Genomic DNA, 22,526 nt, shown 5'->3' with positions numbered 1-22,526 from the left:
GCCACTGTGCTATCACACCAGCCCTGTGATAACTTCTTATCATATGTTTCAGTGTTTCCAAGAAACTAGATTTTTTTAAGTGTTCTTACACAAAAAGAAATTATTATTATTATATGACTGAATGGAGGTACTGCTATGGAATCTCATTTTGCAAGATGTAACTATATCAAATAAATGTACTGTGTACTTTTAACTTACTAATGTATAACAATTAACTTGGGCAGAATTAAGATGTAAACAAAGATTTATGTAATTTATTTTAAATAGTAATACATTAAAATTATACTGCATTAAGTAGAGAATCCATTATCTAACTATTATATAATAGTGAGATCTTATTTAGCCCTTAAAAAAATCTTAACCTAAAAATGTTCTACTGGTATTTTTTTCTCTTCTAAATATGCTTTGCTATTGACTTACAGTGCATTAAAAGGATGTTTTGCCAGTGATGAATGTCTACATTTATCATAAGTGAGCATTACAATCTAACTTCTTTTGACTGAATACATAAGAAGCACAAAAATCTAGCTGTGCCTGTAATTAGTTTATTTTTAAGTGGAAGTTTGTACCTTTAATTATAATTTTATTTTTGAGTTCTGTATTTTTTATTTTATCCGCACATTGCCAAGTTCTCACATATGTAGTCAGGGATGGAAATTTGTCATAACCCATAGTTCTTCTGGGCAGGAGATAGATTTTTTTTGACAATATAGTATTTACTCTCAGATAATAGAAATATAAAGTAATTGCAAATAAACATGCCAATTTATTCTTTGTTGTATTCCTTGCTCTGTGTTCAGGGATCATTCATGGTTTTAGGTTCAAGGGGTCATATTGGATACCTGAGATCAAACCTGGGCTGGACACATGGAAATTAAAACATCCTATTCCCTATACTGTGCTCCAGCACTTAAATAGTCTTATTTCTAAGGTATTTTCTCCAGGAAGGTATTCATTTTTCCTTTTAATAGATTTTAAAGCATTTGGTTCCCCCCTTTTTATTTTTGTAAGTGTCAAGCAAAGGTAAGTATCCTCAACTTTATTAGCAAGTGAAAAGAAGTTGAGGATCTTTGTAAGTGAATTGATTAATTTGAAATTCAAATTTACCAAATCCAGACCTCCTTCCTTTTTTCCTGTATTGCACTATATAATAATATTTCCTGGAGGGTAGCTTGATACAAGCATGCTGTTAGCACAGTCGATTTATGTCACATTGATGATTAATGAATGTGCTTCTAGCTGTCTATGCCAAGCACAAAACATACTAGACCTCATTGATAAAGGAGAAATGAGGGAAAGTTGCCCATCCTTTTCCTAGGTATAAAGTGATTCTCTCAATTAATCTGTGGTAAAATTGGTTCTTGAAGTAAAAAAGCAATACACTTGGGAATGCATTTTAACAACTATATTAAAACCCCAATTTGTTATGCTTTTTTAAATTTATATTTTATATTCTAATGTAAAGAAAATGCAAAATATAGTTGACATAGTTGACCACAATACATTTGTTTCCAGATAAGTGAAAGCAGTTATTGAAAAAATTGAAAGAAAAAAATTAAAAATAAAGTGGAAGAAGGGACAGAAGAATTGCCAGGAGCAATTTCTGAGTGCATAGCCAGGAGTAACCCCTGTGCATCACTGGGTGTGGCCCAAAACAAAAAAAAATGGAAGAGAAGAAAATAAAAGAAAGAAAAGAGAGGGGCCGGGTGGTGGCGCTGGAGGTAAGGTGCCTGCCTTACCTGCGCTAGCCTAGGAGACGGACCGCGGTTCGATCCCCCGGCGTCCCATATGGTCCCCCAAGCCAGGAGCGACTTCTGAGCGCATAGCCAGGAGTAACCCCTGAGCGTCACCGGGTGTGGCCCAAAAACCAAAAAAAAAAAAAAAAGAAAGAAAAGAGAAAAAAGTATAGTAGCAAGGACATTAGAGAAAATTATTGTATCCAATACATTTGTTAAAACAATGGCAGAAGGTTTAGGAAACTCTTGTTCTTAGCTGTCCATTCTGTTAAATTGGGGTGTTCCTTTAGGAATAACAGCATCAAACAAATGAAGTTGTTTAGAAATTCAAAGCTCTATTACTGATACTATGATTTTTAGGGGCATGCACTCAGCTGTCAGTCCTCCTGGAAGAGGGAAGATTCTGGGGATCATGGGGCTGGGGGGTAGGTACCCAAACTTGCTCCAAAACCCAAAATCAAAAGCCTGAAGTGTGGTCATATCAGTATCCCTGAAGGTAATCATAGAGGTTCAGTAATGAGGCAGAGCCACCCTGAAAATGGTGATTCTGGGTGAGGGAGGCAGCAAGCATGGCTTTGGCAAAGACATGGCTTGGCCCACACTCTCCTCCCAGGATATCCAGCTTTCTGCTGTGTGGGCTGGTGTAGCCATGATCTTTCACAACCCAGTTTGCATCTCTTCAAGAAAAGAGTGAATATATGGACCTGGCCCAGTTTGAACATGGCAACTGCGTTTGTTTATTTTTGTAAACTGGGTGGTAATATCACACATTAAATCATATATATAAATTGATAAATAGCTTTGATTCCTTCATACATTTAAATTTGTATATTGGGTCATTTAGTGAGATGATTTTAAAAAATTGATTATTCATACTACTTCAGAAGCTTGAAATGTATTAAGGTAGAGAGAATTGTAAGTATCTAAAGGGGAATGCTAATATCATTAAATATTATTGTTAGCCAAAGAATAGTATGAGAGATAAGGCATTTACTTTGCATTCAGGATTTGATTCCTGGCTCACGGTTGGAAGAAACCACTGAACAAGGAGCCAAGAATATCCTCCAAGCACTACCAGATATAAGCTAAAATCACACCCCATCCACCCACAAATAATTACTATTATTTATCCCTAACTTTATATTGGGAACCTGAAGCCTAGATTAATTAAAATGTCAGGTTCTCCTAAGTGTGTTCCAATATTGTTTCGTGTTTCCAAAGATTGACCAAGTGATTCCATTTCTAGCTATCTATTGTAAGAAAATAAAAACATTAACATAAAATATGCACGTACCTATATTCATAAGAACATTCAGTACAATAGTAATAAATTGGAATTAGTCCAAGTACCCCAAAACAGATGAGAGGATAAAGAAGTTATGGTAAGTGTATAGAATGGAATCTTCCTCAGCTATGAGGAAAGATGAAATCTTGCAGTTTACTGTAATTTGGATGGAATTTGATGGTGTACTACTAAATTAAGTCAGAAAAATAAACAACAAATACAATATAATCACTTTTCCATGCCAAGTATAGAGCAATAAAGAAATGGATCAGACAATTCCCTGTAAAAGCAGATTATTAGACATGAGCAGTAGGACTTGAGAACTTGGGGAGAGAGAGAATTATGGGACAGTGATAGACATATCCTGACACACTGATCGAGGGATTGATAGAGCAGCTCAGCAACCATAAAATGAGTTCAGTATTATTTAAGCAGTGAAACCTCAATAAAAATGGACAACAATGATAAAAATGTAGACTACTTTCTAAAAATGTTTTAAAGATTTCTCTTTGCATCACACCACAATACATACTTATTCTTAAAAAGAATGGGCCAGATGTTTCTCTTGGAATTCAGTTAAAATTGAGTCTGACATGTTCTTTTAAATTCATATTAACAAAGGCTATTTCAGTTTCTAAAATGGATATCATAATGAACTTTCTTCATTTGGTAGGCTCTATGGAGCTATTCAAATGATATATTACAATGGCCCAAAGGTATTTTAAAAATTACTTTATTTAATAAAGAGTCTTCTCAGCAAATTTGCTCTAGAAATTTATGCATCTCTCAAAAATGATAAGCACTTATTAGAAAAATTTTAAAGAAATCTAGTCTAGCTTCCAGAACAATGAACATCAACATTCTTAACTCTTCTGAAAATTACTGCTAATTACGTAAGTGAAGTTCATACTAACATGGTTATTAGTATCACAAACTTGATGAACTTCTCCTTAAAACAGCTATAAATAATATAAACTACAATTCTGAAAATAAATAGGGCATACCATCATATACTATGACTGTTTATTTTTATTAGAAAAGTACAGATTAAAATTGGAGAACATGCCCTATAGCATCTTATAAGTTGCTCTACTTTTAGCAATTTCTGAGTATGTGCAAATGTATATATTTAAAGGTATATTAATAAAATTTATAACTAATATAAATTATATGTTTTAAAATTTTTAATATATAGTGTATACATTTCCATAGAAATTTTTAAGTAAGTGATATGATTTTGTAAATTCCTATGGAGTTTTGTAACTTTAAATATATTCAGGTTTTCCCTAGCTAATCTTAGTTAAACTATGGGGAACATAAAGCAAATATGTCATGGCATAAACCAATGGAACTGATGTCTTTGCTGACCTCCTATGGAACTGATGTCTTTGCTGACCTCCTACTTTTTTCCTGTACTAAGATACTGCTTTGCATATCTTTAAAATCACTCACTTTGCATCACCTTGGGTACTTTTCATTGTAATGTTATTTTAGAAATTTAAAGATTTGTAAAAAGACATACAAGATGATAGATGTCAACGTGTATCCCCATAGGAGTATCTAGTGTAATCTTACAAGCATCTGACAGTGATATGACTGACATTGGCATGTAGTTCTCTTGTATTAAGTAGAGAACAGGAAGACTGCGGATTTTGGAGAATTTGGGTGGAAATGTGCTGGTGTAGGGAGGGAGCTATAGTTCTAGATGACTAGAAGTTTAGAGACTCACGGTGCTCTGCAGAGGGATAAAGAGAAGTGGTATTTTTTGAAGACAAGATTCATAGTTTTCTTGATCAAATAATCAAGAGTCCATTTAAAGTCAGAAAAATCATCTAAAGAGATCAAATTAATGGCCACGATGTGCTCAAGGAGGAGGTTTTCCCTCTGAAGAAAGATTAAAAACAAGGGGCCTAGTGACAGATCAGCGGTGGGGCATTTGTCTTGCATGTGGCCTACCCAGGATGGACCCAGGTTCCATCCCCGGCATCCTACATGGTTCCCCTAACCCGCCAGGAATGATTTCTGAGTGCAGAGCCAGGAGTAATCCTTGAGCACCAAGAGGTGTGTCTCAAAAACAAACAAACAAATTAAGCTGTCTTTGCATTAGAAAATGACACTGTAGTATGATGGTTAAAAGCAAGGATTTTGTATTCATAGTGCCTGGGCTTGAAACCCAAGTTCACCATTAGTTGCATCACATTAGGCAAACAACATAATAGCTGTTTCCCAGGAAAAGCACCTTGTGTGATTATATTCTATATTAATTGAGTTAATTTATGTAGAACTTTTACAACAGTACCAATAGGGTATAAATTTCAATTCATGTATGAATTAAATATATATTATGACGTTTTTGGTATACATTAGTATATATCTCATGTGTGTTTATTGGTCTTTTTATGGTTGTTACTACATTTTTCCAAAACAGACTTTAAGATAATCCTTAGAGATTCATTTATTGTACCAAAATGGCCAAAATAATACCAGTGAAATCAAGAAATCCTAAAACTTGGGAAACTAAATATGGGTAAATGATTATGGACTATTCATAAGGTTCTTTGTTAGATTAGGATATCTCAATTTCTCTGATATCAGGGAAAAGACAAAAATATCTTTTTCATTAACTATTTTCTGATACTTTGACCTTACTATGTTCACAGGTAGCATAACTACAGACCAATAACCATTTTGGGGACCAATTGGAAATATTATAGTAGAAATATTACATATTTAAATCAGAAGACAATTCATATGGATGATTGTTTAAACCATCATATTATAGGGCTTACTGTGATGGTTAGTGAAAACAAATAGCCACCCAAAGCAAATGTTAAAGTTCTACATTTTTTGTTTCTGTCATATAGAAATATATGTGAATTTCAAAATTTCTGTCTTAAGTTTAAATAGTCTATTTAGATAAGAAAAATTCCCATGTTTCTTCTGAACATAAATCTATAATAGGTTAATTATTCTGTAGGCCAGGTTTATGCTTTAGATAAAAGTCCTATATTTAGGACTTCTTATTTAAGCATGCTAAAAGCAAAAAAATGTTAATAAACATATGTGAGTCTATTTAGAGTTATACCACCTGTTTCTCTGTAACTTTGATAATGATTAGTATACAAGGGTTAAACTTCACATTGTGCAAGTTGAAGGCTACACAATGATACTTTTCTTCATTTATGTATTCTTTTTAAGCTTCCTTCTCACCTTAATTCTCAGTAGAATGCCATTGTGTGTCTAATTATAATATTTTTAGATCCACTCCAAAATACGCTGTTTTGGTATGAAATCACTCATTAACACCAGCATGGCTTGGTTTATTAGATTACTTGTAAGAATTGGATCCTGAGGAACTGATTAAAGTATTAATAATAACTTGATAGAACATTGAAATCAGAAAATCTTTATCATGGAGAGGGAGTTATATGCACATGGACACTAGTGCAGGGATTGCTAGGAACTGGTAACTTCTACTGAGCTCTTCAAATTCTAAGGGATTGCAGATATGAAAAAGGAAATGTAATAGCCAAACTTTTCTTCTTGTGATCTATCACAGTTCTTTGTACATGATTAATATTCAAAAAATGTAGGCAGAGCCAGATTACCTTTGTTTAAGTGGTTGTCTAGAACTAAAGTTGAAATTTTATTTTTATAATTTTAAGATTTTTTTCTGGTGTGTGTGTGTGTGTGTGTGTGTGTGTGTGTGTGTGTGTGTGTGTGTTTATTCAGGGCCTCAAACAATTGAGGGTTGTCCTTTACCTTAGAGGTGTTTCCCTGGCCAATAATTATATTTTTTTCAGTCATTAAAAAAGAAGTGGAAATTTCAATAAAGTATTGAAAGTTTTGTAAAATAAAATTGCTTAAAATTATGTCTTTTTATTTTAAATGTATTTAAGAGTAATTTTTAAGGATAAACCTTGTGAAACACAAATAGTTCTTGCTTTGATAAAAACAAGTTTCTTTTATAGTCATTGAATAACATATTTGCTGCAAGGATGTTGCTTGGTGTGTTTTTTCCCACCAATCCATGTGCACAGCTCTGATTAGAGGAGTGAAAAGATGTGGATCACCTTCAAATGAATTATACCCAGTAGGGGAAAAAGGTGTATTTTATTATAACAGAGATTGCTATTATGGAAACTCTAAATAATTCTTTTAAAACTATTTTAAATGCAATTCTTTCTTCAATTTTCTATGTACTGTGATTACTATTGATTTCAGAAAAAAACACATTAAGAACATCTTTGTTCAGTATTAATATCATTATTGCTCCACAAACATTTTCATTCAAGGTCTCCTGAAGAAGAATTTTAATAAGTGTCCTTTCACACTTTTTCTTCCAGCCAGTATTTGCTCGCATTTTTTGTTTTTGGAATAAATCCATAGATTATACAATATCTATATAAAGTAAAATCAAAAGATGATCTATAACCCAGGTGCCTTGGTTTAAGCCTTGACTCATTTATTAATGTTCAAGTGTATATTCATTTATTTTCTTGGAAATCATATCCACAAAATTACTTTTTAAATGAAAATTTTAGAAGTTTAGACAACATGGTACAAAAATTGTTATGAGATTCTAATTAATCTTTTCCTCTTCATGTATAGGGCAACAGCAACACACAGAGGTCAGATCATCTTCAAAGATGCTTTAGCTCAGCAGTTGTGTGAGCAAGGAGGTAAGAAACATCTCTGATTACTCCATATAGATTGTATCCAAATTATTTATGGTAGGCCCTACATCCTATGTATTAATTAAGCATTTCATTATTCATATTTGATCACAAGATTAAATATGCCTTAGTTGGCATCTTAATATCTCTAATAATTATAATTATTGAAAGACATATATAAAAATAAGCAAATGAGGGGCCGGTGAGGTGGCGCTAGAAGTAAGGTGTCTGCCTTGCAAGCGCTAGCCAAGGAAGTTACTGTGGTGGTCCCCCCCAAGCCAGGGGCAATTTCTGAGCGCTTAGCCAGGAGTAACCCCTGAGCATCAAACGGGTGTGGCCCAAAAGCAAAAAAAAAAAAAAAGCAAATGCTTGTTAAAAATTGAAAAAAATTAAGTAGGGGAAATTATTCATTCATTTGCATGTTTTTTCCCAATAAGTTATTTTTAGATGCCCCAAATATAAATATTAGTAGTGATTTTAGTATTCTATAAAAACACATGATTAATTTCCTATTTCAGTTTTTTATCAACTTGCATGACAATGATTGCTGCTTTAAATGATTTATGATGCTATATGATGTTATTTGTGCTTGTATTTGTAGTTATCTGTAAACTTGTTATAACTGTGTACACTAATAATTTCTGACTTGCACTATTTTGAATACATGGACTATATGTAAATGAAGGAGTTCCATGAAGAATCATAGTCTTTTTAACTGCCCTCATACATACTCTCAGCCATACATACTTAACTCTTATAAGTGCAAAACCAAGTTTAACACATACAGGGAAAAGAAAGAAAACTTAATTCATGTCCCACACAGAGCTCTTCTCTTTTGTATCTAAAAGTACTTACCACTTCACATAGGCTTTTTATGTGAGAAGTAATAGTTATCACCTTTGAGAGACAGATTCTCAAATGATCAGACTCTGCCTTGATATTTTCTGAATCTGACATAGTGCCTGACACTTAAAAATTACTAAATTATTCAGAAAATGTTGATAGATTGAATGCATGTTAACCTCACTTGTCAAAGTATCTTGACAGTGATTAATTTTGTTCAGTGGATTATTTTTGGACTGATTATTTATTTATTCTTTGAAAATTCCCAGGTTATTTTCACCATTTTTTATATATTGTCATTTTTTCCAAGTGATGGAAGGATTTTAAAATTTAAGAATTGTAATTAACTCAGTAAAATACAAAATGTAATCATCCTTGTAGTAAATCCAATAAATCTACCACAGTGTAAATCTTTTCAGACTATGAAAATACTGACATTACTGAAAATATGAAAGTACTATGGCAGTGAACAGCAATAACCTGCAAAATGCAGTATCAGAAAAATGATTAATTTTATTAATAGTTGTCAGTTTTTGGAAACTGATTTATGTTATGCCATGGATTATTGAATCTTTTCTATTATAAATTAATTGTTGGAATCTTTCATTTCTAATGAAAAGAAAAGGCAAGAAAAATTCTGAACCAGTGAGGGAGGGGAAATCCTTCCCTAGTAATAAACATTATTTATATGATGATAGATATGCATGTTATTAAAAACGCTCTTCAGTCCAGAAGTAAATGGAAATATTGAGCTTTTTAGCACATCCTAATCAATTAAATCATATAAATCTATCCAAGAGATAGTGAAAGTAATACTTAACTCAGTGATGACTTTCTACTGTCAGAAATAATAAGGAAAATAATTGGTGCTATAAACCATGTATTTATTTTGGCCCCATCTAGCTTTTAATTAAGACATTAATTATCTCCTTAAATAAAATAACATAAATTTAACATGCAGTAATTTCCTGTGCACTGAAAGAGGAATATCTAATATATTTATCAGAGAGAATAAAACAACAACCTGTGTGCCACAATATATAGTCTTTCTTTTCTTTTTTTTTTTTTTTGGTTTTTGGGCCACACCCGGCAGTGCTCAGGGGTCACTCCTGCTGTCCGCTCAGAAATAGCTCCTGGCAGGCACGGGGGACCATATGGGACACCGGGATTCGAACCAACCACCTTAGGTCCTGGATCGGCTGCTTGCAAGGCAAACACCGCTGTGCTATCTCTCCGGGCCCAATATATAGTCATTCATTCATCACATACTTAGTAGGCTCATTGGTTTTAATTTGATTAAGCTATTTAAACAAAGCTAATTTTACTTTGTGGAGCTTGAGGTCAACCATAATTGCTAAATATCTTTTGGAAAAGGGTCATAAAAATATGTGATATTTATAGTTTTGATATCTTTTTTTAAAATACATTCATTGGAGCTGGAGTGATAGTACAGGGTAGGGTGTTTGCCTTGCATGTGGATGACCTGGGCTCAGTCCTCCACATCCTGTATGGACCCTGAGTCCATCACCAGGTGTGGCCCTAAAAAAACAAAACAAATTGCATTTATTGAGTAATTTCACACTACAAATGTTTCTAGCACCTGCAAGATTATCCTTCATCTTGGGGCCAGATCGATAGCAGAGCAGTAGGGCATTTGCCTTGCACACGACCTGTCTTATCTAGGACGGACCTTGGTTCTCTCCCTCCCAGCATCCCATATGGTTCCCTGAGCCAGAGGCGATTTCTAATCATAGAGCCAGAAGTAACCCCTGAAAGTCACCGGATATGCCCTCCTCCCCCCAAAAAGAAAGATTATCCTTGATCTTAATGTGGACGTAAAGGTTGAAAGGACAAATGCAGCTTGGGCTGCATTGTAAATCTAGACCAAAGAAACACAGAGGGGCTGTAGGGAAATAATACAGTGGGCAGGTTGCTTGCATTGCACTCAGCCAACCCAAATTTAATCCCTAGCACCACATATCCTGAGCACCACTTAGTATGGCCCCCAAATGAGAGAAAAAAAAAACAATACAAAGAAGTACATATAGATAACTTTGTGTGCCATTAGAATAGGCAGAGGCAGATTAGGAAAGTAGTCCTGAATGGTCAGAGAGAAATTAGGGAAAAAACAGGCAAGGGTTTTTAATATGTCTCCTCCTTTCCATTCTTAACCACATGCATCACATTAGGCCTCATTGCTGCCTCTGTATGGATAACATACAGAGCTGTTACTATGAATGTTCTCACCTGGAATGTGATGCTGTCATTTCTTGCCCAAGATCCATTAGAATTTTATTTGGAAATAGCAATTAATTAATAGAGTAAAATATCTACTACTTTACAAGAAACTCCTTTATGTAATTCATTAATATGTATATTATTCTGAGTATATATCCAGTTATATACACATATGGTATATATAAATATATATGTAAATATCTTTATGTGTATAAATACAAGTTGGCATAGTTTGATTCCTCCACTACATTTTTCATCATCCTCTCATTTCCTGATTAAAATTCCTAGAAGCATCTTCCTTAACATATTGATGCCAATGTGTACCACCAATGGCTCACATTTGAATGTGCTTAATTAGCACAAATTGAATAATTGGTTTAATACAAGTATTAATCACTTCAGCATTATCTGTTCTTTCTGTTTTCTTTGCTTAGACTACTCTTGTACATCAACTTCATCTGTCTAGTTCAGGTTTTTAGACCCTGTATAGGTAGGTATTGTCTCCTCTTGAAATAGCCAGACAAGTGGCTAAAGAAACTGTGGTACATATACACAATGGAATATTATGCAGCCATCAGGAGAGATGAAGTCATGAAATTTTCCTATACATGGATGTACATGGAATCTATCATGCTGAGTGAAATAAGTCAGAGGGAGAGAGAGAGAGACGCAGAATAGTCTCACTCATCTATGGGTTTTAAGAAAAATAAAAGGCATTTTTGCAACAATCCTCAGAGATAATCAGAGGAGGGCTGGAACTTCCAGCTCACTTCATGAAGCTCACCACAAAGAATGGTGGGTGCAGTTATAGAAATAACTACACTGAGAACTACCATAATCATGTGAATGAATGAGGGAACTGGAAAGCCTGTCTAGACGGGTGGGGCGGGGTGGGATGGAGGGAGATTTGGGACATTGGTGGTGGGAATGTTGCACTGGTGAAGGGGGGTGTTCTTTACATGACTGAAACCTAATCACAATCATATTTGTTATCAAGATGTTTAAATAAATAAAAAATACTAAAAAAAAAGAACTAAGTTCATTGAGAACATTCACTTCCTAAAAAAAAAAGAAATAATGTCTCTGATATCTGATCTTTCTCAGAGATGATCATGAACAACTTCAAACATGGTGACAAAACTCTCAAGGTACATAAGAACATAGATGGAAACACTGTCCTACTAGGTGCCAGGCTCCACTAAAATGATCTGAAAGCATAAAATCATTTAATTGGTAGGGCAAGCCTATGGAGAAGGAACTGTTATGATCTCTACCTTAGAGTGAAGAAACAAAGTACAGTGAGAAGAAATTGCTTACAAGTCAAACAACTAGAATTTGGGAGGGTGATGAGGAGAGCCCAGGCAGTATAACCAGTAACCAATCAGTGTTAGCTATCATCATAATTAACTTTAAAATAAAATATTTACTAGAGCTTGAATTGTTTATCAGCTATTCTTTTTATCTTTTAATAAGAATATGATCACACAGGCTTTGTCAGCCATTGTGTGAAAAATAGTGAAATAAATGGAGACTCGTTTCTATCATTGAATCTTCAAAGTTTCTCACAATATTTGGTTCACACTGTGTACCTATAAAATGCTCATTAGCCAATGAAGTGAACTGAATGGAAGTGATATCTGTAAGAGAGGAAGCTCCCTAGCTTACCATTGCATCTAAGCCTTGAGGGAATGTAGGGTGGGGCAGGTGAGAGAAAAACCTTTATCATATGCTCAGGAGCTAATCACTGATCTATAGGTAGAGTGGGAAGCAGAATGACATGAACTTATCACTTGAATAAGGATGGGAAAAGGATCTAGGTGACTCTTTGGATTCTGACCTCCATAGATGGTGCTGCTAGACATAGAAAAACAATTTTAGGAAAATAAATTAGAAGTGTTTGAAAAACTTGAAAGAAAGTGGCTGCAGATGTGGTCCAATTGTGGATCATTTGCTTGTGGAAGACTTGCTAAAAATTCCTGAAATAAATAGGGGAAAGACAGTTTTTGGAGCAATTATTATTAACAAATTAAGAATAAATATCATACCTAACACATATTCCTCTGAAGCTTCACAGAAATTTGGTTGAAATGTGTATATATTGATATGTATATATACATATATAGATTGAAGATGAATAATAATAGAATTCATCTAAATTAGTTTCTAGGGAAATAATGATAAAATTTCTTTCCAAGTTAGTTAAGAAGTCAAAAAGTTGTACAAAATATATATTACTTATAATGGGCAAGGCTAACGTACAGATTTCTAGACTCAGCCCACTTTTGGGTCCATTAAAACAAGAAGATCCTAAGTGGATGGAACTAAGATTTATGCTAAGTGAAGATAGTCAGAGGGATTTATATATATATATATATATATATATATAATATATATATACTATATATATTTATATATATATATATAATGTAATTTTGTTCCCTTTCATATGTGAAATATAACAAAACAAATCAGGGAACAAAATTTTGCCAATGCTAACAACCACTGAATTTCTCTACAAAAATGTCTTTGCCAAGAAGATGGGGAGGGGGGTTGAAAATGGGAGAGAACATGAGCACATTAGTTACAGGATGTTGAGCACTTTCATGGTAGGTATGGTGTTGGAACATTATATGCCTTAATCTCTACTGTTAGTAGTGTTGTAGATCATGGTGTTTAAATAAAAATCTTGGAAGGAAAAGGGTAAAGATATTAAAAAATTAAACATTGAAAATTCCCAGGAACCAAAGTATCTTCATACAGGACCATCACTACTGTTATAAATATCTGAAGAGAAACATACATTTTGGTGAGAAAGAATTAGAAACCTGTCATGAGCTTAGGTGTAGCTTGTCTACGCTGTACACACATCATGGTGGGGTCAGGATGGGGAGAATAATGCCATGTTGTAAAGTCAGTGGCCTGTGAACTTCTTGGCATATCCCCTTCAAACACACACATTGATTATTTAGCAAGGCCAGATGGCTGGTTAGCAGCCGATAGCATTTCTGGCCTGCAGTGCCCCCAAAGGGTGCCTGCCATTTATAAAACATGCTGGAGTTCTCTGTTGTGGGTTGATGGAAGTGGATATAACCAAAGGCAAATGTTTTATGTCAGGAGGAAAGGGGTCAGAGCAGAAAACCTTTTTTGCTTTCTGCCAGGCTCAGCAGTTTTTCTGCTGTTCATCACCCACAGAGCAGTAAGTGGCAGAAAGTATGGCTGTATTTCCTGCAAGCCTTGGGATCAAGGTGAGAGGAGGTGCATTTACTTTCTTCATACCCCAAACTCCAGGAATTCCTTAATGATTTGTAATAAGGACTGGTGCAATTTTATTTAAACTGAGAAATTCAGGGAGATAAAAGTTCATTACCCAAGTCCAGATTGTGAATGAGGCATATAATCTAACTTTGTTTCAGCACTTATAAATACCTCTTAATATGAGGCTATAGGTAATATATCTCCATATATAGGTAATTATCTCCATAGGTGGTGATTATTTCACTGTATATACATATAAAGATATCAAAGTGTAAGTCACACATTTAAAGTATATCTTTTTTATCTGTTAATCATATATCATTAAATACTGTGACAAAATACCTTTGTGTTCAAATAATAAACAAATTGTAGATCACATGAACACAACCTTTTCTTGGCTAACTTTTATTATTTAATAACTTAGTATATGTACTGTCAATGCAAACACTTGTTTGGTCAGTAGCTTAGATTAGTAAAAAAGGTTTCCCAATACCTGGAAATACTTTTTTTTTCCAAATTAATTCAGAGTGTATAAGTCAGAATCAACTAGTTATTGGAGCTAGATTTTACTTTGTCTACTTTCATTGTTAAAGTAAGAAATAGCAAATGATGTGAAATATTTGAATTTGACTAAAGTTAATACTTTCACTTGTCAAAGACATCTGTTTTCCCCATGGCTATTTTATAGTTTAGATTTCAGTTTAGTAGTTAAAACTGCTGTTTTGACACCCCTGCACTTTGCATTTCACAAGGGAAAGAAGATGAATTCAGAAGCTTGGGTAAAACCATCTAGAAACCCAGTGGAGTTTTAAGGTCTCATACACTTTCCAGTAGAGAAGGAACTGAACTCATGCTGGGTGCAGGAAACAAAAAAGTCGCTGGTGGTCATGATTACAGGGAAAATTATAGGGAATGGCAAAGTGCAAGAGGCCAGAATATAATTATTTTGCTACTGGCTCTAGGTGGGCCTGAATACTTTTTTAATTTCCAAAAATTGCACTTTTGACTGGTGCTGTTTATCCATAGGTAATTGAATGTAAGTTTAAACAGCTTTCTTTTCGGTCTTGGAACTGTATACCTTCACACTTGACACACTTGACAGCTTTATCTAGTTCAAAGTCAAAACACCAAGATTTATGCCTAAATTTGACATTGAGTTCTTATGGATGTCCAGACAATCATGCTTCTTAACCAAGCTGCTATATAGTCTGCTAGAATCCCCTGCATTTTGAAGGACAAAGCCTAGATTGGGGTAATTATCAGATAAAAAGAACAAAATTGTTATAAATACACATAAATTATAATTTTATTTTGGCTTGTGAAGTATTTTGTGTATTAATCCAACTTTATTCTTTACATTGAAAGATTCAGTTGTAATTAATACAGATTTTTCTTACTGTGTTTTTAAGAATTGGAATTCATCAATATTAATTCACAAATGTGTCACCATAAGCATCTGTAGCCACTGTATAAGACTCAAGGGGACTCTAAGGCAAAATCAGTTTCACTTTGTTTTCATAAATAGCTTATAATTGCCCTAGAAGTGAAATACTAAAACTCATGCACAGGAAAAAAAAAAGACCTCAATGGAATGGCATTCTTCTCTTTTCCTCTGAGCCTTTCTCAGAAATTTTGCCTCTACTTTCTAAGTCATTGGCCTCTTTCTCTTTGCTGTCCCTTTGTCCTCGGTGTCTGAGCATTGTTGACTTTCTTCTCACTATTTTCCTACACATTCCCAATTTTTTTTGTTTTTTTTCTATCTTTTGTTTTTTAGTGAAGGGGAGGGAGAGAGTGGGGAGAGAGAGAGAGAGAGAGAGAGAGAGAGAGAGAGAAAGAGAGACAGAGAGACAAAGAGACAGAGGGAGTGAGAGGGAGAGGGGGAGAGGGAGAAGGGGAAGAAGAAAGGAGTAAGAGGGTGAGAGAGGGAGGAAGAGGGAGGAGAGAGAGGAAAGAAGAGAGAGAGGACGAGGGAGAGGAGGGAGAGGTAGGGAGAAGGAGAGAGAGAAGTGACAGGGAGAGGGAGAGAGAGGGAGGAGAGAAAGGGAAGGAGAGAGAGATGAGGAGGAGAGGGGACAGGGAGGAGAGAGGCGAGAGAAAGGAATGACAGGGAGAGGAAGAGAGGGAGAAGGGGAAGAGAGAGAGGGATGGAGGGAGAAAGAGAGAGGAAGAGAAGAATAGGGAGGGGGAGAGAGAGGGAGAGAAAGAGGGAGAGGAAGAGAGGGAAAGGATGAGAGAGAGGAAGGAGAAAGGGAGGTAGGGAGAGGGAGTTTTTCCAGACCTCCCCCAATTTTTTCTTAATTCAACCACGTTTACTTTCTATTCTGCTGCCAACCAATCTACAGAAATGGTTAGCTTAAAGGTCACAATTAGCTATTAGGTCCTAAACTACCCTAACGAAGGACCCTTGTCCTCATTCTTCCTGACTTCTTGCTTCCCTGTAGCTTAGTAAGTTCTTAATCTATGCATATTTACATTCTGGATTGACATTGATTCTGTCCTGGGGGCTTCCTCTTCATAGTTTCACATCATCTGTAGTGATCTCACTTACAACTGTGATTTTTATCTATTGAATATGCTCCCTTTGTTTGATGCTTAGTCAGTCATGCAAAATAACTGAAAGCATGGATTTTGGAGCTATATACATCTGGTTTCAAATTTTTTGCTCTGAAATAATCTAGCTACATAATCTTTCTGAGTCTCAACATTCTTACATAAAATAGAGAAACTTTTTAGTTATCCCATAACTTTTCCAAAAGCCATACACAAAATTCAATACCCAGAGCAAGACAATATAGTTTTGAGATTTAAATTCAATAATTCTGTGTATAGGATAGTAACCAATATAAACTCTACAAATAAAAGCTGTAATTATTAGTAGTACATGCATATGTCTGGATGCTGTTTGGTACTTGAACTCAATATATTCCAAAATAAACTTATTTTTTATCCAAAATCTTTGTCAAAGTGCTATTTCCTTGATTAACACACTCAGCAAATTGTGTTTATAAATACTAATATTTCTTTCCTCATTCTTTTCTACATGTCCTCATTCTTTTCTTTCCTGCATGTATATACCAGTATTCTTAGATATATAGTACATTATATCTTCCTTATTTCTTTTAAACCAATATTTTTTTCAAAGGGTTCTTTGATTGAACCCTTCTGTCCAAAAGTTATTTAAAAATGTTAACACAGGGGCCAGAGCAATGGCACAAGCAGTAGGGTGTTTAACTTAGGACAGACCTCGGTTGATCCCCCAGCGTCCCAAATGGTCCCCTGAGCCAGGAGCGATTTCTGAGTGCATAGCCAGGAGTAACCCCTAAGCGTCATCGGGTATGGCCCAAAAACAAACAAACAAACAAAAAACAAAAATTCAATAGTGTTCATTGGACCATATGTGACGCTGGGGATTGAATTAGGTGGGATGTATGCACAGCAAGCACTTTAATTCTTGTATTATTTCTCCAACATCTCAACTAACATTTTTGTACAACTGTGTGCCAAAAACTGTGTTAGCCTTGGGAACACATATCATGATTGAGATATTCTCTATTCATAGAACTGACAGTCTGATCATCTCTAATGTTCATTCTGGCCTTTAGAACTATGACTGAAATAGAGTAGTTACTTTTCTGCAAAAGAAACTCCACAGTCCCCCCAAAATTTCTGCTTTTAGGGCTTTCTGCTGTTAGTTTAGACTAAACTTCTGGGAGCCGAAGAGATAGCACAGCAGTATGGCTTTTCTTGCATGCAGCCTATCCAGGAGAGACAGTGGTTCAAATCCCAACATCCCATATGCTGACCAGGAGCAATTTCTGAGTGCAGAGCCAGGAGTAACCCCTGAGCACTGCCGGGTGTGCCCCCCTCAAAAAATATGCTAAACTTCTTTGGCAAAATTCCTCCCACTATAGATGACTAACTTGTCTAGATGGTTATTACTTAGTCATGAGCCATACCAGAGATTTATGCTTCAGGAATGCTGGAGAAGCTCTACAGAGCCCAGATCATAATTTCCATATCTAAGGATGAAGCTGGCTACTCCAGCACTGTCCATCTTTTTGTAACAGAAAGGGGAGAAGACTTAAAAAGTTTGTTCACTATTTGTGAGAGCATGATGTAGTTCTAGATGTGTCTCATATCACTTCTCATTGGAATAGGGGCAAAACTTTATTTTTTTGTTACTGAAAGTTTCAGGGCATGTTAATGAATAACCTTGAACTAGGGACCATGGGATGGTTAAAATAACGAGAGAGTAAAGGAGACAGTACAGGGTTAGGTCATGCATGTTTTTGATCCATATTCAATCCCTAGCATCATGATGGGCTCTTGAGTATTATTGGGTATGGCCCTGGAGACTCCTAAGAACTATCACCTTAATGGTGACCTTCAGTCACCACTGGCTCCCAGAACCCAGGGGCCTTAGCATTCAACTGTTGATCCAATTAACCAAGAATTTTCAAGACTAGCCCCTGGGACTGCTTGAGCTGTACCACACAAAAGGAGTAGAAAGGAGATATTTGTACACTTAAATATTTCTGCTAACATTACAGGCAAGGTGTCTTGTTTTCACCCTCCTTTTCTTCTCTTCCCACCTGTTAATATTTCTATTATTATTCAATGATACTGATGTTACTATTGAATTTTTCTTTTCAACCTCCTAATGTTTTTTTTTCTTTTTATTTTTGGGTCACACCTAGCAATGCTCAGAGATTACTCCTAGGATTACTCAGGAATTACTTCTGATGGTGCTCAAGGGATGATATGGGATGCCAAAGATATTTGAACCTGGGGCTACTGTGTGTAAGTCAAATGACTTACCCACTTTACTCCTAGCCCCACCTTTATTTTAAGTTCATATTTTTTTTTGTTTTTGGGCACACCCGGCGATGCTCAGGGGTTACTCCTGGCTGTCTGCTCAGAAATAGCTCCTGGCAGGCATGGGGGACCATATGGGACACCGGGATTCCAACCAACCACCTTTGGTCCTGGATCGGCTGCTTGCAAGGCAAACACTGCTGTGCTATCTCTCCGGGCCCTTAAGTTCATATATATTCTGGTTTCAGATTAGTTATAGCTACATTTCTCAATTATAAACATCATATCTTTACATGCGCTGTCTAAATAAAATTATTAAAATGTTTTAAAATTAAAAATACAATTGTTGATTTTCAGGGAGGGACTTCAGAGCATAAAAACCGGCTAACCTTTGCAAAAGCTGGCTCCCTGTGTGTGACACCAGGCGGGGAAAATCCGCAAAAGTACACCGGCCAGTGGGGCTCAGCTGTGAAAGACTGTGAGTGTGACCTGTCTATGTCTGTCTACTGTCCTCGAGTGCGTGAAACTCTTGCGAGTGGGGCAAAAAGAGCCTCCAGAAACCTCGCTCGCCCAGACGCCATTTTCAGGGAGGGACTTCAGAGCATAAAAACCGGCTAACCTTTGCAAAAGCTGGCTCCCTGTGTGTGACACCAGGCGGGGAAAATCCGCAAAAGTACACCGGCCCAGTGGGGCTCAGCTGTGAAAGACTGTGAGTGTGACCTGTCTATGTCTGTCTACTGTCCTCTTGCGTGAAACTCTTGCGAGTGGGGCAAAAAGAGCCTCCAGAAACCTCGCTCGCCCAGACGCCATTTTCAGGGAGGGACTTCAGAGCATAAAAACCGGCTAACCTTTGCAAAAGCTGGCTCCCTGTGTGTGACACCAGGCGGGGAAAATCCGCAAAAGTACACCGGCCCAGTGGGGCTCAGCTGTGAAAGACTGTGAGTGTGACCTGTCTATGTCTGTCTACTGTCCTCTTGCGTGAAACTCTTGCGAGTGGGGCAAAAAGAGCCTCCAGAAACCTCGCTCGCCCAGACGCCATTTTCAGGGAGGGACTTCAGAGCATAAAAACCGGCTAACCTTTGCAAAAGCTGGCTCCCTGTGTGTGACACCAGGCGGGGAAAATCCGCAAAAGTACACCGGCCCAGTGGGGCTCAGCTGTGAAAGACTGTGAGTGTGACCTGTCTATGTCTGTCTACTGTCCTCTTGCGTGAAACTCTTGCGAGTGGGGCAAAAAGAGCCTCCAGAAACCTCGCTCGCCCAGACGCCATTTTCAGGGAGGGACTTCAGAGCATAAAAACCGGCTAACCTTTGCAAAAGCTGGCTCCCTGTGTGTGACACCAGGCGGGGAAATCCGCAAAAGTACACCGGCCCAGTGGGGCTCAGCTGTGAAAGACTGTGAGTGTGACCTGTCTATGTCTGTCTACTGTCCTCTTGCGTGAAACTCTTGCGAGTGGGGCAAAAAGAGCCTCCAGAAACCTCGCTCGCCCAGACGCCATTTTCAGGGAGGGACTTCAGAGCATAAAAACCGGCTACCTTTGCAAAAGCTGGCTCCCTGTGTGTGGACACCAGGCGGGGAAAATCCGCAAAAGTACACCGGCCCAGTTGGGGCTCAGCTGTGAAAGACTGTGAGTGTGACATGTCTATGTCTGTCTACTGTCCTCTTGCGTGAAAACTCTTGCGAGTGGGGCAAAAAGAGCCTCCAGAAACCTCGCTCGCCCAGACGCCATTTTCAGGGAGGGACTTCAGAGCATAAAAACCGGCTAACCTTTGCAAAAGCTGGCTCCCTGTGTGTGACACCAGGCGGGGAAAATCCGCAAAAGTACACCGGCCCAGTGGGGCTCAGCTGTGAAAGACTGTGAGTGTGACCTGTCTATGTCTGTCTACTGTCCTCTTGCGTGAAACTCTTGCGAGTGGGGCAAAAAGAGCCTCCAGAAACCTCGCTCGCCCAGACGCCATTTTCAGGGAGGGACTTCAGAGCATAAAAACCGGCTAACCTTTGCAAAAGCTGGCTCCCTGTGTGTGACACCAGGCGGGGAAAATCCGCAAAAGTACACCGGCCCAGTGGGGCTCAGCTGTGAAAGACTGTGAGTGTGACCTGTCATATGTCTGTCTACTGTCCTCTTGCGTGAAACTCTTGCGAGTGGGGCAAAAAGAGCCTCCAGAAACCTCGCTCGCCCCAGACGCCATTTCAGGGAGGGACTTCAGAGCATAAAAACCGGCTAACCTTTGCAAAAGCTGGCTCCCTGTGTGTGACACCAGGCGGGGAAAATCCGCAAAAGTACACCGGCCCAGTGGGGCTCAGCTGTGAAAGACTGTGAGTGTGACCTGTCTATGTCTGTCTACTGTCCTCTTGCGTGAAACTCTTGCGAGTGGGGCAAAAAGAGCCTCCAGAAACCTCGCTCGCCCAGACGCCATTTTCAGGGAGGGACTTCAGAGCATAAAAACCGGCTAACCTTTGCAAAAGCTGGCTCCCTGTGTGTGACACCAGGCGGGGAAAATCCGCGAAAGTACACCGGCCCAGTGGGGCTCAGCTGTGAAAGACTGTGAGTGTGACCTGTCTATGTCTGTCTACTGTCCTCTTGCGTGAAACTCTTGCGAGTGGGGCAAAAAGAGGCTCAGAGGAGCACGGCCGCTCCGCTTCGCTACGCGGCCGTGCACCTCTTTCTAAGGAAAGAACTCCATTGCAACAAGAAGAAAAAATCACACTAAGAACGGCGCTATATCACAGAAGCAAACATTTCTCTCTGGACTGTCTTCTCTGTTGCATGCTCGGGCCTAAGATTTGTCCCAGTGTGAAGCTTCATCCACGGAGGACTCCCCTCCCTTAGAGGCAAGTCAGCCCATCCAGAAAGGGAGGAGCCAGAGGAGTGTACTGCCTACATCATATAGACAATGAATACCACTACAACACGTAGAAAAACCCACAATACAAGTGTGACAATGGGGAAACAACACAGGCCAGCATCAGACATAGAGAATGAAGATGACAATTCTGAGGACCAGATAATGACTGAACAACTAATCAACCTCTCAGATAAGGACTTTAGACTAGCAATATGGAAGGTGCTCAACAGACTCCAAGAAACCATGGATCGAGTTGAACAGAACACTAATAAGAACCAAGAAAATATGAAGGCAGAAATGACAAAACTCCAAACTGAAATAACATGTCAACTAACAGGACTGAAAAAGTCAGTAAACGAAGTGAATGACAAAATGGATAAGCTCTGGGACAGGGTATCAGAAGCTGAGAATAGACTTGGTGCTGTGGAAGATGAGATACATAACAATTCCATACAGCAGGAGAGATTGGACAAAAAACTTAAAGCAAATGAGCAGACAATGGAAAAATTAGTCAAAGAATGGGAACAGACGAAAATAGAAGTCTATGATAAGATCAACAGAAACAACTTAAGAATCATTGGAGTCCCAGAGACCCAGGAAGAAAATTTCCAGGAAGAATCAATGGTGAAGAACATCATTAAAGAGAAACTTCCAGAGCTAAAGAATATATGTGATCAAATCCTGCATGCCCGAAGAGTACCAACCAAAAGAGACCCCAGAAAAACCACCCCAAGACACATCCTAGTCACAATGACAAATCCCACAGATAGAGACAGAATTCTGAAAACAGCAAGATCAAAAGGGGAAATCATGTTCAAGCAAGCTTCCCTGAGA

The 22,526-nt window shown here is 37.5% G+C and overlaps 1 protein-coding gene across 1 annotated transcript in view; it reads left to right on the top strand.

Moving 5' to 3' along the window:
- Positions 1 to 22,526, top strand: part of RELN (reelin) — a 548,597-nt gene that overhangs the window by 193,546 nt on the left and 332,525 nt on the right. Inside the window, exon 4 of the mRNA XM_049783824.1 lies at positions 7,633 to 7,703. Within this exon, the coding sequence (XP_049639781.1) occupies positions 7,633 to 7,703 (71 nt within the window). The remainder of the gene's footprint in view (positions 1 to 7,632; positions 7,704 to 22,526) is intronic.

This window comes from Suncus etruscus, chromosome 1 (genome assembly GCF_024139225.1).
Source record: "Suncus etruscus isolate mSunEtr1 chromosome 1, mSunEtr1.pri.cur, whole genome shotgun sequence".
Lineage (NCBI taxonomy): Eukaryota > Metazoa > Chordata > Mammalia > Eulipotyphla > Soricidae > Suncus > Suncus etruscus.
This window is presented reverse-complemented; position numbering and strand designations above follow the sequence as displayed.